At 48.2% G+C, this 17,448-nt stretch overlaps 2 protein-coding genes across 5 annotated transcripts in view; one reads left to right on the top strand and one right to left on the bottom strand.

The window, feature by feature from the left end:
- Window positions 1–13,362, bottom strand: part of GPR180 (G protein-coupled receptor 180) — a 102,178-nt gene extending 88,816 nt beyond the window's left edge. The window contains exons 1-2 of one of the 3 annotated variants that reach the window (XM_063953014.1): window positions 13,027–13,362; window positions 5,908–6,066 (exon numbers count right to left, since the gene is read on the bottom strand). In XM_063953014.1, coding sequence (XP_063809084.1) covers window positions 5,908–6,066; window positions 13,027–13,159 — 292 coding nt within the window. In that variant the 5' untranslated portion in view covers window positions 13,160–13,362. The remainder of the gene's footprint in view (window positions 1–5,907; window positions 6,067–13,026) is intronic. The other 2 variants (XM_063953013.1, XM_063953015.1) reach the window with 2 other exon arrangements.
- A 20-nt stretch (window positions 13,363–13,382) lies between these two features.
- TGDS (TDP-glucose 4,6-dehydratase) overlaps window positions 13,383–17,448 on the top strand; it is a 201,155-nt gene continuing 197,089 nt past the window's right edge. Inside the window, exon 1 of one of the 2 annotated variants that reach the window (XM_063953018.1) lies at window positions 13,383–13,588. In XM_063953018.1, the coding sequence (XP_063809088.1) occupies window positions 13,518–13,588 (71 nt within the window). In that variant the 5' untranslated portion in view covers window positions 13,383–13,517. Of the gene's footprint in view, window positions 13,589–13,836; window positions 14,486–17,448 lie in introns of those variants that run through there. The other variant, XM_063953017.1, reaches the window with a different exon arrangement.

Below are 17,448 nucleotides of genomic sequence, written 5' to 3'. Positions count from 1 at the left end.
AGCCAGGGTATCAAATTTGTAGAATTTAGCAAACGTGTTTGCCCCTGACCAAGTAGCTGCTCGGCAAAGTTGTAAAGCCGAGACCCCTCGGGCAGCCGCCCAAGATGAGCCCACTTTCCTTGTGGAATGGGCTTTTACCGATTTTGGCTGTGGCAGGCCTGCCACAGAATGTGCAAGCTGAATTGTACTACAAATCCAACGAGCAATCGTCTGCTTAGAAGCAGGAGCACCCAGTTTGTTGGGTGCATACAGGATAAACAGCGAGTCAGATTTTCTGACTCCAGCCGTCCTGGAAACATATATTTTCAGGGCCCTGACAACGTCAAGCAACTTAGAGTCCTCCAAGTCCCTAGTAGCCGCAGGTACCACAATAGGTTGGTTCATGTGAAATGCAGAAACCACCTTAGGTAGAAATTGAGGACGAGTCCTCAATTCTGCCCTGTCAGAATGAAAAATTAAGTAAGGGCTTTTATATGATAAAGCCGCCAATTCTGACACACGCCTGGCTGAAGCCAGGGCTAACAGCATCGTCACCTTCCATGTGAGATATTTTAAGTCCACAGTGGTGAGTGGTTCAAACCAATGTGACTTTAGGAAACGCAACACAACATTGAGATCCCAAGGTGCCACTGGAGGCACAAAAGGAGGCTGTATATGCAGTACCCCTTTTACAAATGTCTGAACTTCAGGCACTGAAGCCAGTTTTTTCTGGAAGAAAATCGACAGGGCCGAAATTTGAACCTTAATGGACCCTAATTTTAGGCCCATAGATAGTCCTGTTTGCAGGAATTGGAGGAAAACGACCCAGTTGAAATTCCTCTGTAGGGGCCTTCTTGGCCTCACACCACGCAACATATTTTCGCCAAATGCAGTGATAATGTTTTGCGGTTACGTCCTTCCTGGCCTTGACCAGGGTAGGGATGACTTCATCTGGAATGCCTTTTTCCTTCAGGATCCGGCGTTCAACCGCCATGCCGTCAAACGCAGCCGCGGTAAGTCTTGGAACAGACAAGGCCCCTGCTGGAGCAGGTCCCTTCTTAGAGGTAGAGGCCACGGGTCTTCCGTGAGCATCTCTTGAAGTTCCGGGTACCAAGTCCTTCTTGGCCAATCCGGAACCACGAGTATAGTTCTTACTCCTCTCCTTCTTATGATTCTCAGTACTTTTGGTATGAGAGGCAGATGAGGGAACACATACACTGACTGGTACACCCACGGTGTTACCAGAGCGTCCACCGCTATTGCCTGAGGGTCCCTTGACCTGGCGCAATACCTGTCTAGTTTTTTGTTTAGACGGGACGCCATCATGAACACTGCTGACAGTGCTATCACATGATTTTCCGCCCAGCGAAGAATCCTTGCAGCTTCTGCCAATGCCCTCCTGCTTCTCGTGCCGCCCTGTCTGTTTACGTGGGCGACTGACGTGATGTTGTCCGATTGGATCAATACCGCCTGACCCTGAAGCAGGGGTTTCGCTTGACTTAGGGCATTGTAAATGGCCCTTAGTTCCAGAATGTTTATATGAAGAGATGTTTCCATGCTTGACCACAAGCCCTGGAAATTTCTTCCCTGTGTGACTGCTCCCCAGCCTCTCAGGCTGGCATCCGTGGTCACCAGGATCCAATCCTGAATGCCAAATCTGCGGCCCTCTAGTAGATGAGCACTCTGCAGCCACCACAGAAGAGACACCCTTGTCCTTGGCGACAGGGTTATCCGCTGATGCATCTGAAGATGCGATCCGGACCATTTGTCCAGTAGATCCCACTGAAACGTTCTTGCATGGAATCTTCCGAATGGAATCGCTTCGTAAGAAGCCACCATTTTTCCCAGGACCCTCGTGCACTGATGCACTGACACCTGGCCTAGTTTTTGGAGGTTCCTGACTAGCTCGGATAACTCCCTGGCCTTCTCCTCCGGGAGAAACACCTTCTTCTGGACTGTGTCCAGAATCATTCCTAGGAACAGTAGACGCGTCGTTGGAATCAGCAGCGATTTTGGAATATTTAGGATCCACCCGTGCTGACGTAACACTACCTGAGATAGTGCTACTCCGACTTCTAACTGTTCCCTGGACCTTGCCCTTATCAGGAGATCGTCCAAGTAAGGGATAATTAAGATGCCTTTTCTTCGAAGAAGAATCATCATTTCGGCCATTACCTTGGTAAAGACCCGAGGTGCCGTGGACAACCCAAACGGCAGCGTCTGAAACTGATAATGACAGTTTTGTACTACAAACCTGAGGTACCCTTGGTGAGAAGGGTAGATTGGGGCGTGGAGATAAGCATCTTTGATGTCCAGAGACACTATATAGTCCCCTTCTTCCAGGTTCGCTATCACTGCTCTGAGTGACTCCATCTTGAATTTGAACCTTTTTATGTAAGTGTTCAAGGATTTCAGATTTAAAATTGGTCTCACCGAGCCGTCCGGCTTCGGTACCACAAACAGCGTGGAATAATACCCCTTTCCTTGTTGCAGGAGGGGTACCTTGATTATCACCTGCTGGGAATACAGCTTGTGAATGGCTTCCAAAACTGCCTCCCTGTCGGAGGGAGACTTTGGTAGAGCAGCCTTCAGGAACCGGCGAGGGGGAAACGCCTCGAATTCCAGTTTGTACCCCTGCGATACTACCTGTAGAATCCAGGGGTCCACTTGCGAGTGAGCCCACTGCGCGTTGAAATTCTAGAGACGGGCCCCCACCGTCTCTGAGTCTGCTTGTAAAGCCCCAGCGTCATGCTGAAGACTTGGCAGAAGCAGGGGAGGGCTTCTGCTCCTGGGAAGCGGCTGCATGGTGCAGTCTTTTTCCTCTTCCTCTGCCCCGGGGCAGAAATGAGTGGCCTTTTGCTCGCTTGTACTTATGGGAACGAAAGGACTGAGTTTGAAAAGACGGTGTCTTTTTCTGCTGATGTGAGGTGACCTGGGGTAAAAAGGTGGACTTTCCAGCCGTTGCCGTGGCCACCAGGTCCGATAGACCAGCCCCAAATAACTCCTCCCCTTTATACGGCAATACTTCCATATGTCGTTTGGAATCCGCATCCCCTGACCACTGTCGCGTCCATAATGCTCTTCTGGCAGAAATGGACATAGCACTTACTCTTGATGCCAGGGTGCAAATATCCCTCTGTGCATCACGCATATATAGTAATGCATCCTTCAAATGCTCTATAGTTAACAATATATTGTCCCTGTCCAGGGTATCAATATTTTCAGTCAGGGAATCCGACCACGCGACTCCAGCACTGCACATCCAGGCTGAAGCGATAGCTGGTCGCAGTATAACACCAGTATGTGTGTATATACTTTTTAGGATATTTTCCAGCCTTCTATCAGCTGGTTCTTTGAGGGTGGCCGTATCAGGAGACGGTAACGCTACTTGTTTAGATAAACGTGTGAGCGCTTTATCTACCCTAGGGGGTGTTTCCCAACGCGCCCTAACCTCTGGCGGGAAAGGGTATAGTGCCAATAATTTTTTAGAAATTAGCAGTTTTTTGTCGGGGGAAACCCACGCTTTATCACACACCTCATTTAATTCATCTGACTCAGGAAAAACTATTGGTAGTTTTTTCACACCCCACATAATACCCTTCTTTGTGGTACTTGTAGTGTCAGAAATGTTCAATGCTTCCTTCATTGCCGTGATCATGTAACGTGTGGCCCTACTGGACATTACGTTTGTCTCCTCACCGTCGACACTAGACTCAGTATCTGTGTCGACCCACTGAGGTAACGGGCGTTTTAGGGCCCCTGACGGTGTCTGAGACGCCTGGACAGGCACTAATTGATTTGCCGGCTGTCTCATGTCGTCAACGGTTTTTTGCAAAGTGCTGACATTGTCACGTAATTCTTTAAATACGATCATCCAGTCAGGTGTCGACTCCCTAGGGGGTGACATCACTAACCCAGGCAATTGCTCCGCCTCCACATCATTTTCCTCCTCATACATGTCGACACACACGTACCGACACACAGCACACACACCGGGAATGATCTGATAGAGGACAGGACCCCACCAGCCCTTTGGAGAGACAGAGGGAGAGTTTGCCAGCACACACCAAGCGCTATATATATATATATACAGGGATAACCTTATATAAGTGTTACTCCCTTTTATAGCTGCTGTTTTTATTATTAGCTGCCAATAGTGCCCCCCCTTCTCTTTTTTACCCTGATTCTGTAGCAGGTCTGCAGGGGAGAGTCAGGGAGCTGTCCTTCCAGCGAAGCTGTGAGGGAAAATGGCGCTTGTGTGCTGAGGAGATAGGCTCCGCCCCTTCACGACGTCCTTATCTCCCGCTCTTTTCTGGAAAAATGGCAGGGGTTAAATACATCCATATAGCCCAGGAGCTATATGTGATGTATTTCTTTTTGCCAACCTAAGGTATATCTGTTATATTGCGTCTCAGGGCGCTCCCCCCCCAGCGCCCTGCACCCTCAGTGACCGGAGTGTGAAGTGTGCTGAGAGCAATGGCGCACAGCTGCAGTGCTGTGCGCTACCTTAGTTGAAGACAGGACCGTCTTCTGCCGCCGATTTCACCGGACCTCTTCGCTCTTCTGGCTCTGTAAGGGGGCCGGCGGCGCGGCTCCGGGACCCATCCAGGCTGAACCTGTGATCGTCCCTCTGGAGCTAATGTCCAGTAGCCTAAGAAGCCCAATCCACTCTGCACGCAGGTGAGTTCGCTTCTTCTCCCCTTAGTCCCACGATGCAGTGAGCCTGTTGCCAGCAGGACTCACTGAAAATAAAAAACCTAAAATAAACTTTTATTCTAAGCAGCTCAGGAGAGCCACCTAGCCTGCACCCTTCTCGTTCGGGCACAAAAATCTAACTGAGGCTTGGAGGAGGGTCATAGGGGGAGGAGCCAGTGCACACCACCTGATCCTAAAGCTTTTATTCTTGTGCCCTGTCTCCTGCGGAGCCGCTATTCCCCATGGTCCTTACGGAGTCCCAGCATCCACTAGGACGTCAGAGAAATAGAAATTAACCGAGCACCCATGTTCATCTGCAGTCATAGAAACATAGAATTTGACGGCAGATAACCACTTGGCCCATCTAGTCTGCCCCTTTTTTTTTATCCTTTAGGTAATCTCAACCCTTTTGAACCTTAATTCTTTGTAAGGATATTCATATGCCTATCCCAAGCATGTTTAAATTGCTCTACAGTCTTAGCCTCTACCACCTCTGATGGGAGCCTATTCCACTTATCCACTACCCTTTCTGTGAAGTAATTTTTCCTTAAATTTCCCCTGAACCTCTCCCCCCTCCAGTTTCAGTGTATGTCCTCGAGTTCTAATATTTCTCTTCCTTTGAAGAATGTTTCCCTCCTAAACTTTGTTATATATGAAAGTTTCTATCATGTCCCCCCTTTCTCTTCTCTCCTCCAAACTATACATGTTAAGATCTTTTAGCCTTTCCGGGTAAGTTTTGTGATGTAGGCCATGCACCATTTTAGTTGCCCTTCTTTGTACACTCTCTAATGTATTTATATCTTTCTGGAGATATGGTCTCCAGAACTGGACACAGTATTCCAGATGGGGCCGCACCAATGACCTATACAGTGGCATTATTACTTCTTTTTTTCTGCTACTGATTCCACTCCCTATGCAACCAAGCATCTGACTTGCCTTTCTCATTGCTTTGTTGCATTGCTTTCCTGCCTTCAAGTCACTTGAAATAGTGACTCCTAAATCCCTTTCCTCCTCAGTAGTCCTGCTCCAACAGGGAAATGACTCTCTAATAAAGTAACAATGTACAGGGTACAGTCTGAAACCTGACCCTTATGACTTCTAGAGGAGGGGGTGGGCCCTCAGGCAGTGGACCCACCAGGGGTTTTCCCTGTACACCAGTGGGCCAGCCCGACCCTGCGTGCTTCATACAATGGATGAAAGAGATATATACAATGACTAAGCTGGAAAACACACTTGATGCTTGTGCCAGTAACAATCTCTCAGGGCAACTGTTCTCTTCCTTGCTCCCATGAATTTTCATCCATTCTTCATCTTGATACAGGTACAGGGCAGCATCTTTTCCAACCGCTGCTGCCACATTGCTAATTCGGACACGTAGTACAGCTTGTTCCCCTTCACAGAAAGAAAACAGATTTAATGAGACTTTAGTTTATATATATATATATAGTATTGAACATCACTCTAGAAACTAGAAGAACATCTTTGCAGTCAGGCTATTAGAGATTTGCCTAGCTCATAGCTGTAAGAGTGCCGACAGATAGGAATACAAATTCTATGACAGTCGCAAAAAAGAACTCAAGGTTATCATTATGTGGAGTTCTTTTTACAGAGGACATCAAAATATGGACCATTAAAAATGAAATACAGTTAAAATGATTGAGCGTTAAATGGAAATTATGCCCATGTGGAGACTATGCAGACATCAATCCAAGGGGTACAAATGCTAACATTTTCTGCATGCAAAGAAAACACTGTGCGCTACACCCCCCATTCTAGAATTAGCCTAGTCTCTGACCCCAGACAAATCTATATCAAATTGTACGTTGTACACTCCCCTACAAAACTATGTTTTTTGTTACATTATGTAGGGTATGAGGTAGGTACAAACATTATACCCAACAGCTGGATTTTGCTTGTAAGTTGTGAACTGCATAGAATGTTATACTGATTGTCATAAAGATAGGTAGATTGTCAGATGCTTTGTACATTTTAATGGGCATTATAATGACTTTTCTCTACAACATCAAATGTTGCTGGGGCCCACTTTTTCTGTTTCATTTTTTTTTTCTTTTTGTTATCTGTGGGGCCGATTTATTAAACCACATTTGGCTGTAAGGCTGTTTTCAGTTTGTCCCCATCCTATCCGAGTGGAAAAAGGCCTCATCCACCTTCCCACGCCTGACTGAAAAGGGTAGAGATAATAAGAATTTACTTACCGATAATTCTATTTCTCGGAGTCCGTAGTGGATGCTGGGGTTCCTGAAAGGACCATGGGGAATAGCGGCTCCGCAGGAGACAGGGCACAAAAAAGTAAAGCTTTACTAGGTCAGGTGGTGTGCACTGGCTCCTCCCCCTATGACCCTCCTCCAGACTCCAGTTAGGTACTGTGCCCGGACGAGCATACACAATAAGGGAGGCATTTTGAATCCCGGGTAAGACTCATACCAGCCACACCAATCACACCGTACAACTTGTGATCTAAACCCAGTTAACAGTATGACAACAGAAAGGGCCTCTTAAAGATGGCTCCTTAACAATAACCCGAATTAGTTAACAATAACTATGTACAAGTATTGCAGATAATCCGCACTTGGGATGGGCGCCCAGCATCCACTACGGACTCCGAGAAATAGAATTATCGGTAAGTAAATTCTTATTTTCTCTATCGTCCTAAGTGGATGCTGGGGTTCCTGAAAGGACCATGGGGATTATACCAAAGCTCCCAAACGGGCGGGAGAGTGCGGATGACTCTGCAGCACCGAATGAGAGAACTCCAGGTCCTCCTTTGCCAGGGTATCAAATTTGTAAAATTTTACAAACGTGTTCTCCCCCGACCACGTAGCTGCTCGGCAGAGTTGTAATGCCGAGACCCCTCGGGCAGCCGCCCAAGATGAGCCCACCTTCCTTGTGGAGTGGGCTTTTACAGTTTTAGGCTGTGGCAGGCCTGCCACAGAATGTGCAAGTTGAATTGTGTTACAAATCCAACGAGCAATCGACTGCTTAGAAGCAGGTGCGCCCAACTTGTTGGGTGCATACAATATAAACAGCGAGTCAGATTTTCTGACTCCAGCCGTCCTTGCAATGTATATTTTTAAGGCTCTGACAACGTCCAACAACTTGGAGTCCTCCAAGTCGCTAGTGGCCGCAGGCACCACAATAGGTTGGTTCAGATGAAATGCTGATACCACTTTAGGGAGAAAATGCGGACGAGTCCGCAGTTCTGCCCTATCCGAATGGAAGATTAGATAAGGACTTTTATAAGATAAAGCCGCCAATTCAGATACTCTCCTGGCAGAGGCCAGGGCTAGTAACATAGTCACTTTCAATGTGAGATATTTCAAATCCACCTTTTTCAATGGTTCAAACCAATGGGATTTGAGGAAATCTAAAACTACATTTAGATCCCACGGTGCCACCGGAGGCACCACAGGAGGCTGTATATGCAGTACTCCCTTGACAAAAGTCTGGACCTCAGGGACAGAGGCCAATTCTTTTTGGAAGAATATTGACCGGGCCGAAATTTGAACCTTAATGGATCCCAATTTGAGACCCATAGATAATCCTGATTGCAGGAAATGTAGGAAACGACCCAGTTGGAATTCCTCCGTCGGAACCCTCCGATCCTCGCACCACGCTACATATTTTCGCCAAATGCGGTGATAATGTTTCACGGTGACTTCCTTCCGTGCCTTAATCAAGGTAGGAATGACTTCTTCTGGAATGCCTTTCCCTTTTAGGATCTGGCGTTCAACCGCCATGCCGTCAAACGCAGCCGCGGTAAGTCTTGAAAAAGACAGGGACCCTGCTGTAGCAGGTCCCTTCTCAGAGGTAGAGGCCACGGTTCGTCCGTGAGCATCTCTTGAAGTTCCGGATACCAAGTCCTTCTCGGCCAATCCGGAACCACTAGTATTGTTCTTACTCTTCTTTGCCGTATGATCTTCAATACCTTTGGTATGAGCGGCAGAGGAGGAAACACATACACTGACTGGTACACCCAAGGAGTTACCAGTGCGTCCACAGCTATTGCCTGTGGATCTCTTGACCTGGCGCAATATTTGTCCAGTTTCTTGTTGAGGCGAGACGCCATCATGTCTACAATTGGTCTTTCCCAACGGTCTATTAACATGTTGAAGACTTCTGGATGTAGACCCCACTCTCCCGGATGAAGATCGTGTCTGCTGAGGAAGTCTGCTTCCCAGTTGTCCACGCCCGGGATGAACACTGCTGACAGTGCTATCACGTGATTCTCCGCCCAGCGAAGAATCTTGGCAGCTTCTGCCATTGCACTCCTGCTTCTTGTGCCGCCCTGCCTGTTTACATGGGCGACCGCCGTGATGTTGTCCGACTGAATCAACACCGGCTTTCCTTGCAGGAGAAGTTCCGCCTGGCTTAGAGCATTGTAGATTGCTCTTAGTTCCAGAATGTTTATGTGAAGAGACTTTTCCAGACTCGTCCATACTCCCTGGAAGTTTCTTCCTTGTGTGACTGCTCCCCAGCCTCTCAGGCTGGCGTCCGTGGTCACCAGGATCCAATCCTGAATGCCGAATCTGCGGCCTTCTAATAGGTGAGCCTTCTGCAACCACCACAGAAGTGACACCCTTGTCTTTGGTGACAGGGTTATTCGCAGGTGCATCTGCAGATGCGACCCTGACCATTTGTCCAACAGATCCCTTTGGAATATTCTTGCATGGAATCTGCCGAATGGAATTGCTTCGTAAGAAGCCACCATTTTTCCCAGGACTCTTGTGCATTGATGTACTGACACTTTTCCTGGTTTTAGGAGGTTCCTGACCAGATCGGATAACTCCTTGGCTTTTTCCTCTGGAAGGAAAACCTTTTTCTGAACCGTGTCCAGAATCATTCCTAGGAACAGCAGACGAGTTGTCGGGATTAAATGGGATTTTGGAATATTCAGAATCCACCCGTGTTGTCTTAGCACCTCTTGAGATAGTGCTAAAGCTGTCTCCAGCTGTTCTCTGGACCTTGCCCTTATTAGGAGATCGTCCAAGTATGGGATAACTAATACGCCTTTTCTTCGAAGAAGAATCATCATCTCGGCCATTACCTTGGTAAAGACCCGAGGCGCCGTGGACAATCCGAACGGCAGCGTCTGAAACTGATAGTGACAGTTTTGAACAATGAACCTGAGGTACCCTTGGTGTGCGGGGTAAATCGGAACGTGTAGATACGCATCCTTGATGTCCAAGGATACCATAAAGTCCCCTTCTTCCAGGTTCGCTATCACTGCTCTGAGTGACTCCATCTTGAACTTGAACTTTTTTATGTAGAGGTTCAAGGACTTCAGATTTAGAATAGGCCTTACCGAGCCATCCGGCTTCGGTACCACAAATAGAGTGGAATAATACCCCTTTCCTTGTTGTAATAGGGGTACTTTGACTATCACCTGCTGAGCGTACAGCTTGTGAATGGCTTCCAACACCCTCTCCCTTTCGGAAGAGACGGTTGGTAAGGCAGACTTCAGGAAACGATGAGGAGGATCCGTCTCTAATTCCAACCTGTACCCCTGAGATATTATCTGCAGGATCCAGGGGTCTACCTGCGAGTGAGCCCACTGCGCGCTGTAATTTTTGAGACGGCCCCCCACTGTCCCCGAGTCCGCTTGAGAGGCCCCAGCGTCATGCTGAGGTTTTTGCAGGAGCCGGGGAGGGCTTCTGTTCCTGGGAAGGAGCTGCCTGTTGGTGTCTCTTCCCTCTTCCTCTGCCTCGTGGCAGGTACGACAAGCCCTTTGCTCTCTTATTTTTGTAGGAGCGAAAAGGCTGCGGTTGAAAGGTCGGTGCCTTTCTCTGTTGGGGAGTGACTTGAGGTAAAAAAGTGGATTTCCCGGCAGTAGCCGTGGCCACCAAGTCTGATAGACCAACTCCAAATAACTCCTCCCCTTTATACGGCAAAACCTCCATGTGACGTTTTGAATCCGCATCGCCTGTCCACTGTCGTGTCCATAAGGCTCTTCTGGCTGAAATGGACATAGCACTCACCCGAGATGCCAGTGTGCAAATATCCCTCTGTGCATCACGCATATAGATAAATGCATCCTTTATTTGTTCTAACGACAGTAAAACATTGTCCCTATCTAGGGTATCAATATTTTCAATCAGGGATTCTGACCAAACTACTCCAGCACTGCACATCCAGGCAGTTGCTATAGCTGGTCGTAGTATAACACCTGCATGTGTGTATATATTCTTTTGAATAACTTCCATCATTCTATCTGATGGATCCTTAAGTGCGGCCGTCTCAGGAGAGGGTAACGCCACTTGTTTGGATAAGCGTGTGAGCGCCTTGTCCACCTTAGGGGGTGTTTCCCAGCGCGCCCTAACCTCTGGCGGGAAAGGGTATAATGCCAATAACTTTTTTGAAATTATCAACTTTTTATCAGGAGCAACCCACGCTTCATCACACACGTCATTTAATTCTTCTGATTCAGGAAAAACTGTTTGTAGTTTTTTCACACCATACATAATACCCTGTTTTACGGTATCTGTAGTATCAGCTAAATGTAACGTCTCCTTCATTGCCAAAATCATATAACGTGTGGCCCTACTGGAAAATACGTTTGAATTTCTACCGTCGTCACTGGAATCAGTGCCCGTGTCTGGGTCTGTGTCGACCGACTGAGGCAAAGGGCGTTTTACAGCCCCTGACGGTGTTTGAGGCGCCTGGACAGGCATTAATTGATTGTCCGGCCGCCTCATGTCCTCAACTGACTGTTTAAGGGAAGATAAACCATCACGTAATTCCACAAATAAAGGCATCCATTCTGGTGTCGACCCCCTGGGGGGTGACATCTGCATATTTGGCAATTGCTCCGCCTCCACACCAATATCGTCCTCATACATGTCGACACCACGTACCGACACACACCGCAAACTCACAGGGAATGCTCTAATGAAGACAGGACCCACTAGCCCTTTTGGGGAGACAGAGGGAGAGTCTGCCAGCACACACCACAAAGCGCTATATATACAAGGGATATCCTTATATTAAGTGCTCCCTTATAGCTGCTTTAATATATATATATATATAGCCATTAATGTGCCCCCCCTCTCTGTTTTACCCTGTTTCTGTAGTGCAGTGCAGGGGAGAGACCTGGGAGCCGTTCTGACCAGCGGAGCTGTGACAGAAAATGGCGCCGTGTGCTGAGGAGATAGGCCCCGCCCCTTTTTCGGCGGGTTCTTCTCCCGCTATTTTTCCAGTCAGGCAGGGGTTAAATATCTCCATATAGCCCCTATGGGCTATATGTGAGGTATTTTTAGCCTTGTATAAGGTTTATATTTGCCTCTCAGAGCGCCCCCCCCCAGCGCTCTGCACCCTCAGTGACTGCCCAGTGAAGTGTGCTGAGAGGAAAATGGCGCACAGCTGCAGTGCTGTGCGCTACCTTATGAAGACTGAGGAGTCTTCAGCCGCCGGTTTCCGGACCTCTTCACGCTTCAGCATCTGCAAGGGGGTCGGCGGCGCGGCTCCGGGACCGGACTCCACGGCTGGGCCTGTGTTCGATCCCTCTGGAGCTAATGGTGTCCAGTAGCCAAGCAGCAAATCCACTCTGCATGCAGGTGAGTTTACTACTTTCCCCCTAAGTCCCACGTTGCAGTGATCCTGTTGCCAGCAGGACTCACTGTAAAGAAAAAAACCTAAACTAAACTTTCTCTAAGCAGCTCTTTAGGAGAGCCACCTAGATTGCACCCTTCTCGTTCGGGCACAAAATCTAACTGGAGTCTGGAGGAGGGTCATAGGGGGAGGAGCCAGTGCACACCACCTGACCTAGTAAAGCTTTACTTTTTTGTGCCCTGTCTCCTGCGGAGCCGCTATTCCCCATGGTCCTTTCAGGAACCCCAGCATCCACTTAGGACGATAGAGAAAAACATGTATCTGCCAAGCTGCTGGACGTTACATACTTTAAGCTTTGGCAAGTCCGTAGGCCCATGCTCATTGTGAAAAGTGGCAAATTATTCAAATTGCTAGGGAGGAATGAAGTCTGTATTTGTAAGCCCACCATGAACTTCAACTGTCAATAGTTAGAAACATTCTTCTTACAGTTGGGGTTATGCGCCAGCTATATACAGATCTAACAGTAATGTCTGTATATCAATCAACAAAAAAACATTTTATTATTGTGATGACTGCATGCAAGCCTCAGTATAGTGACAGCACATCATTATTCTGCTGCAGGGAACGCTCTTCCTAATCACTGTGATGGGTTATTATGACTTTGCTGGGGCTGCTGGTGATCAGACAGGGAACATGACATAGACTGGCTGCCATGCACCAGGCCCAGATCCCGGATGAGTTGCACCGTCACATGCATGTATCTAGCTGCCATACTAGTGTACCCACCATGGAACAGAAAGGTGAATATGTGCTGCCCCCGACTGTGCCACGCCAGGGCGCTGTCAAAGCTGCCATGCACGGTTTTAGCCCGTCCCGTGTGCAGAAGCGATAACACGGCCAGCAGCAGTAACCCGAGCATCTCCCTCCTATGTACTACTAACCGGTACCGGCCACAGTGGCAGCTCCAGCCGCCACATCTGCAGACAGCACGGGGGCACGGCCATGACGTCACACGGACTTATCCAATCAGCGGTACGCTAGTGGGCGCGATGCTCGAGGAAATCGATGCTCTGGCTACGTGTACGTTGCCAGGTAGAGTCGTAAAGCGTGTCTGCTGTCGTGGCGTTCTGCTTCTGGTGTCAGGCGAACTGGTTGTGTTTGCGACATGTGATGATGTCCGGGCTCACGGCTCTGTTAGTGTGACGCGTTGCGGAGCCGTTACCTAAACACGCGATATCCAACTCGTCATCTGCTGAGCAACACGTCATAGTGACGCGATGAGTAATGACGGAGAGCCGCCCGGGGGGTTCCGCAAGAGACTTTTGGTGACCGGCGGCGCCGGGTTCATGTAAGTGCCAGTGTCCAGCAGTGGCCCATCCGTTCCCTGTGTACTATAGCCACAGCCTGCCAGAGGGACGTCACTTGTCCTAAGCTAGTGTTACTTGTGCTGGCAGCCAGGGATGGCTACTGAGTGATGTCTCCACACATGTATGACACAAATCTATCATGCCTGGCCAACCTGTGGCTCTCCAGCTGTTGTGAAATTACACATCCCAGCATGCATTGTCACAGTTTTAGCATTTCTTAGGGGGTCTATTCATAGAGCAGTGAAAAGCCCTGTTGCGCACTAAACAGGGCTTTTCTCCGCTCCTTCTAATTCATGTAGCGTCTTAATGCCCCTCTAGCAGCTGTTTTCTCTACCTTGCTCTTGTCCCCGAAACTGTATCGCTACACCATTCTAATGAATGGCAATTGCAATTCATGTAGGTATTGAAAGCTGTGCTTTCTGCTTCGCCCCTGACACTGTTTTCGCCATTTCAGCATGGCGTAGACTGGCAGCAGAATGGAGAAGGGCAGCGGAGACTGCTGTCTCCCACCCCCTTCTCTGATGCCAGCCAATCAGAGGAGACCAGGGTATATGCAATTATGCATATGCTCCAGACTGTCCTCCCCCAATGACTTCTCACTACTCTACTTCCGCTGCTAGAAAGTGACCCGACATATACATATGCCAGGTCACCTCCTCCTTTCTGCCCTTGCCCAGCTGTTTGCTGTGTTGCTCCCACTCTACCCTTTGACCTGCCACCGCTGGAGTTCTCGTTTCCCCGGTGCATGTGCAGATGACACCTGGAGGCAAGGGGCACACTGCGCATGTGAAGAAAATCCCCAGCCGCGATATGAAGAGAGAAGACTGGAGAAGCCGGATTCGTGGAACATCCAGATGCCGCATCGTATCAGGGAACAGGTACCAGTAAGTAGTAATGAATTGCGCTGAAAATATAAAAAAAAAAACCTGGAATAAGAATGCGATGTTTAGTGAAAAGTTAAACCTAAACATCGCATTCTTACATGAATAGACCCCCTAATTGCAAAAGTATGGCAGGGCAAGCTGGAGAGCCACAGGTTGGCCAGGCCTGACTTGTGTGACGTAAAGTTAATACATGGGGACATGGGGGTAGATGTATCAAGAGGTAATTAACTTTCTTAATTTCTGTTGTTTCCCTTCACTGCATTTTCTCTGGCTGGGTCCACAGGATTATCCACAGGATAACATTGGGATATTGTCGAGCCACAGCGAAAATGGCACCAACACGGTCACGAGCTTTCTGGCCTCCCAGGATGCATTGGGGCCTCCACTATATAGTCCCGCCCACTGACTCAGTCAGATCAGTTTTTTGCTTGGTGCGGTAGGAGCCGCATGGTCACAGGGCTGCTGTGAAAGCAGCCTCAAGTTTTCATTACTTTAAATTTTTATAGACTTACTGTTTTGGATTTTGAGCGACATCTCTTAACAGCGTCTTAAACGCATATTAGAAAGAGTCGCTCCAACAACTCCCCACCGAGTCGCAACAACGCTTACCTTCGCGGTACAGTGCTGTCTCGACGGGCGTCTGTGTCGAATGTTCTAGCAGGTCCAGCAGACGTTACCAGGCTGTGGCCGGAGCATGGGGAGACGGTGAGTCTATGGGCTTCCTCTTACTAGAGGGGTCAGGACACAGCTACACTGATTTGGTGGAGACTGCAAACAGTGTGTTGATGCGCCGAACATCTCGAGTGTGACGGCGCTAAGCTCTGGGGATCATAGGCGCCAGGACTAGGTGAGGCCGCGATCCTGGGAGTTTAAGTCAACAGGGGGTTTCAGACGCTCTCCTGGCCGTCCCTCCTCCGAGTTCATGGCCAGTTCCCGCGTGTCTCTCGTTTCATGAACTGAATGACCTCACTTCCGGCTCAGACGCTACCACGAGGGTACTCTGTCGCAGCTTAGACGCTGCGGTTGTGTACACTGGATATAAACCCGCCCAGACCGAGTCGCAGGCCTTTAGTGTCTGCATGCACGTGGAGTCGCTCAGCGTCCGTGTCCGTTATCAGTTACCAAGAGCGGCAGTGTACACCAGTAGCGTCTGAATCCACTCAGCGTCTTACGAGCATCTTTGCTTGGATATGGAAGTGTGGTGAGTCTCCCTTTATCCCGCTCCCTGGAGGCAGGGTATACAGTACTAAAAATTCCTTCTACTTCTTAGTGTGCACTGTTAATTTTTAGTACCTATTGCATATGAGACCTGTATATTACTGTGTTTTCTGCATGTTATGTTGAAAAAAGAACCAGTTAAACAGAAGTACAATTTTCCTACTTATGTATAAGTTATTATGGAGGTTGTATTCTCATATGACAATGTCTAATGCTTTAACATGTGACTGACTGCTAGTATGTGTGCTGACTTTTCTGTAAGTAATGTCAGTCCTGTTCTGACCCTCAAATCAGGTGCACTGTGGTCAGATTGATTTCACCTCTATATACTGATTATAGGGTGTGGTTCAGTCACAAAATTGTGTAGTCAATATCAGAAAAAATGTCTGTGAGCGGCAAAAGTGATGAGGAGAATTTGTCAAGCACTCCTACAGCCCTAACATGCTTATCTTGTAAGTCAGGGGTAATTGATATGATTCAATTGGTCACTTATGAGGGTTTGTGTGCAAACTGTTTAGCTTTTCAGCGAAGTAAAAAACAGGAGTTAGTTCAACCTCCAGTAGAGCCACCATGGAATATGTTCGCAAAGACTCTGTCTTCAATAGCGGACAGGTTAGCTCCAGTAGCACCCCCTCAAGGGTTAGGTTACACTATGAACCCATACATGCAGCTCCCTTCCTATGGTTTGGTTCCAGTAGCCTCTACAAGCAAACAAGGGGCAGGTAAGACTAAGACAGATACGTCTGTATGGCAGACTACACAAGAGGATACATCGGATGATGATGCGGAAACAATAGATTCAACTCCGTATGATGATCAGTCGCAGAGCTTTAGTTCAGATGATGTAGCTGAACTCATTAATGCAGTAAAGGCTGTGGTTTCTCTGGAAGAACCAGCCAAGACAGCGTTAAAAGCAAAAGCACCTGTATTCAAACGAACAAAGTCAGTGTGAGCTGAATTTCCAGCGTCGGAGGAGTTGACGGAAATGATGGATGAGTCTTGGGCAGCGCCCGGTAAAAAGTATAAGATTCCTAGGAGATGGGATTCTTATTATCCATTTCCTGCTGGAGATTGTTCGAAGAGAGAAGTTCCTCCAAAAGTAGATGCACATGTTCTGCGACTCGTGCACAAATCTGCTTTGCCACTGTCATCTACCTCTTTGAATGATGTCACAGACAGGAGGGTAGAGAGCCTATTGAAAAATATTTTTTCTCTTGTGGGTGCAGTGGTAAGACCTGCTATGGCTTCGGCCTGGGTAGCAAAGGCAATTGGCGAATGGATAGAGGAACTAGAGAATGACATCCCCTCTCCTACTAGGGAGCAAGAGGATCGTCTTTGCCGTTTAAGACAATCTGCCCAGTATTTAGAAGAAGCAGCCATTGATGTAGGCACTGTTGCTTCTAAAGCTTCAGCCCTGGCAGTAGTCGCTCGCAGAGCAGTCTGGCTACGGACCTGGAAGGCAGATGCGGAGTCCAAGAAGGAATTGGAAGCATTGCCTTTCGTGGGTAATATATTATTTGGAAAACCTTTATCGGATATCCTAGAGTCAGAGGCTGAATCGAAGAAGGTCAGATTTCCGGCTACCTACAACCCTAAGTCCAAGGGTTTAAAATTTCGCTCATTTCGCTGGCAAAGCAAAGCGAAAGGTAAAGAGGAGCCTAAACAACCCCAGTTTAAATCCAGGGGTAGGAAGCAGTGGGCTAGCAAGAAGCCAGCTTCCAAACCTGAACAGAAACCCT

Source organism: Pseudophryne corroboree, chromosome 2 (genome assembly GCF_028390025.1).
Source record: "Pseudophryne corroboree isolate aPseCor3 chromosome 2, aPseCor3.hap2, whole genome shotgun sequence".
Lineage (NCBI taxonomy): Eukaryota > Metazoa > Chordata > Amphibia > Anura > Myobatrachidae > Pseudophryne > Pseudophryne corroboree.
The sequence above is the reverse complement of the archived record's forward strand: the minus strand, read 5'-3'. Positions and strand labels throughout refer to the sequence as shown.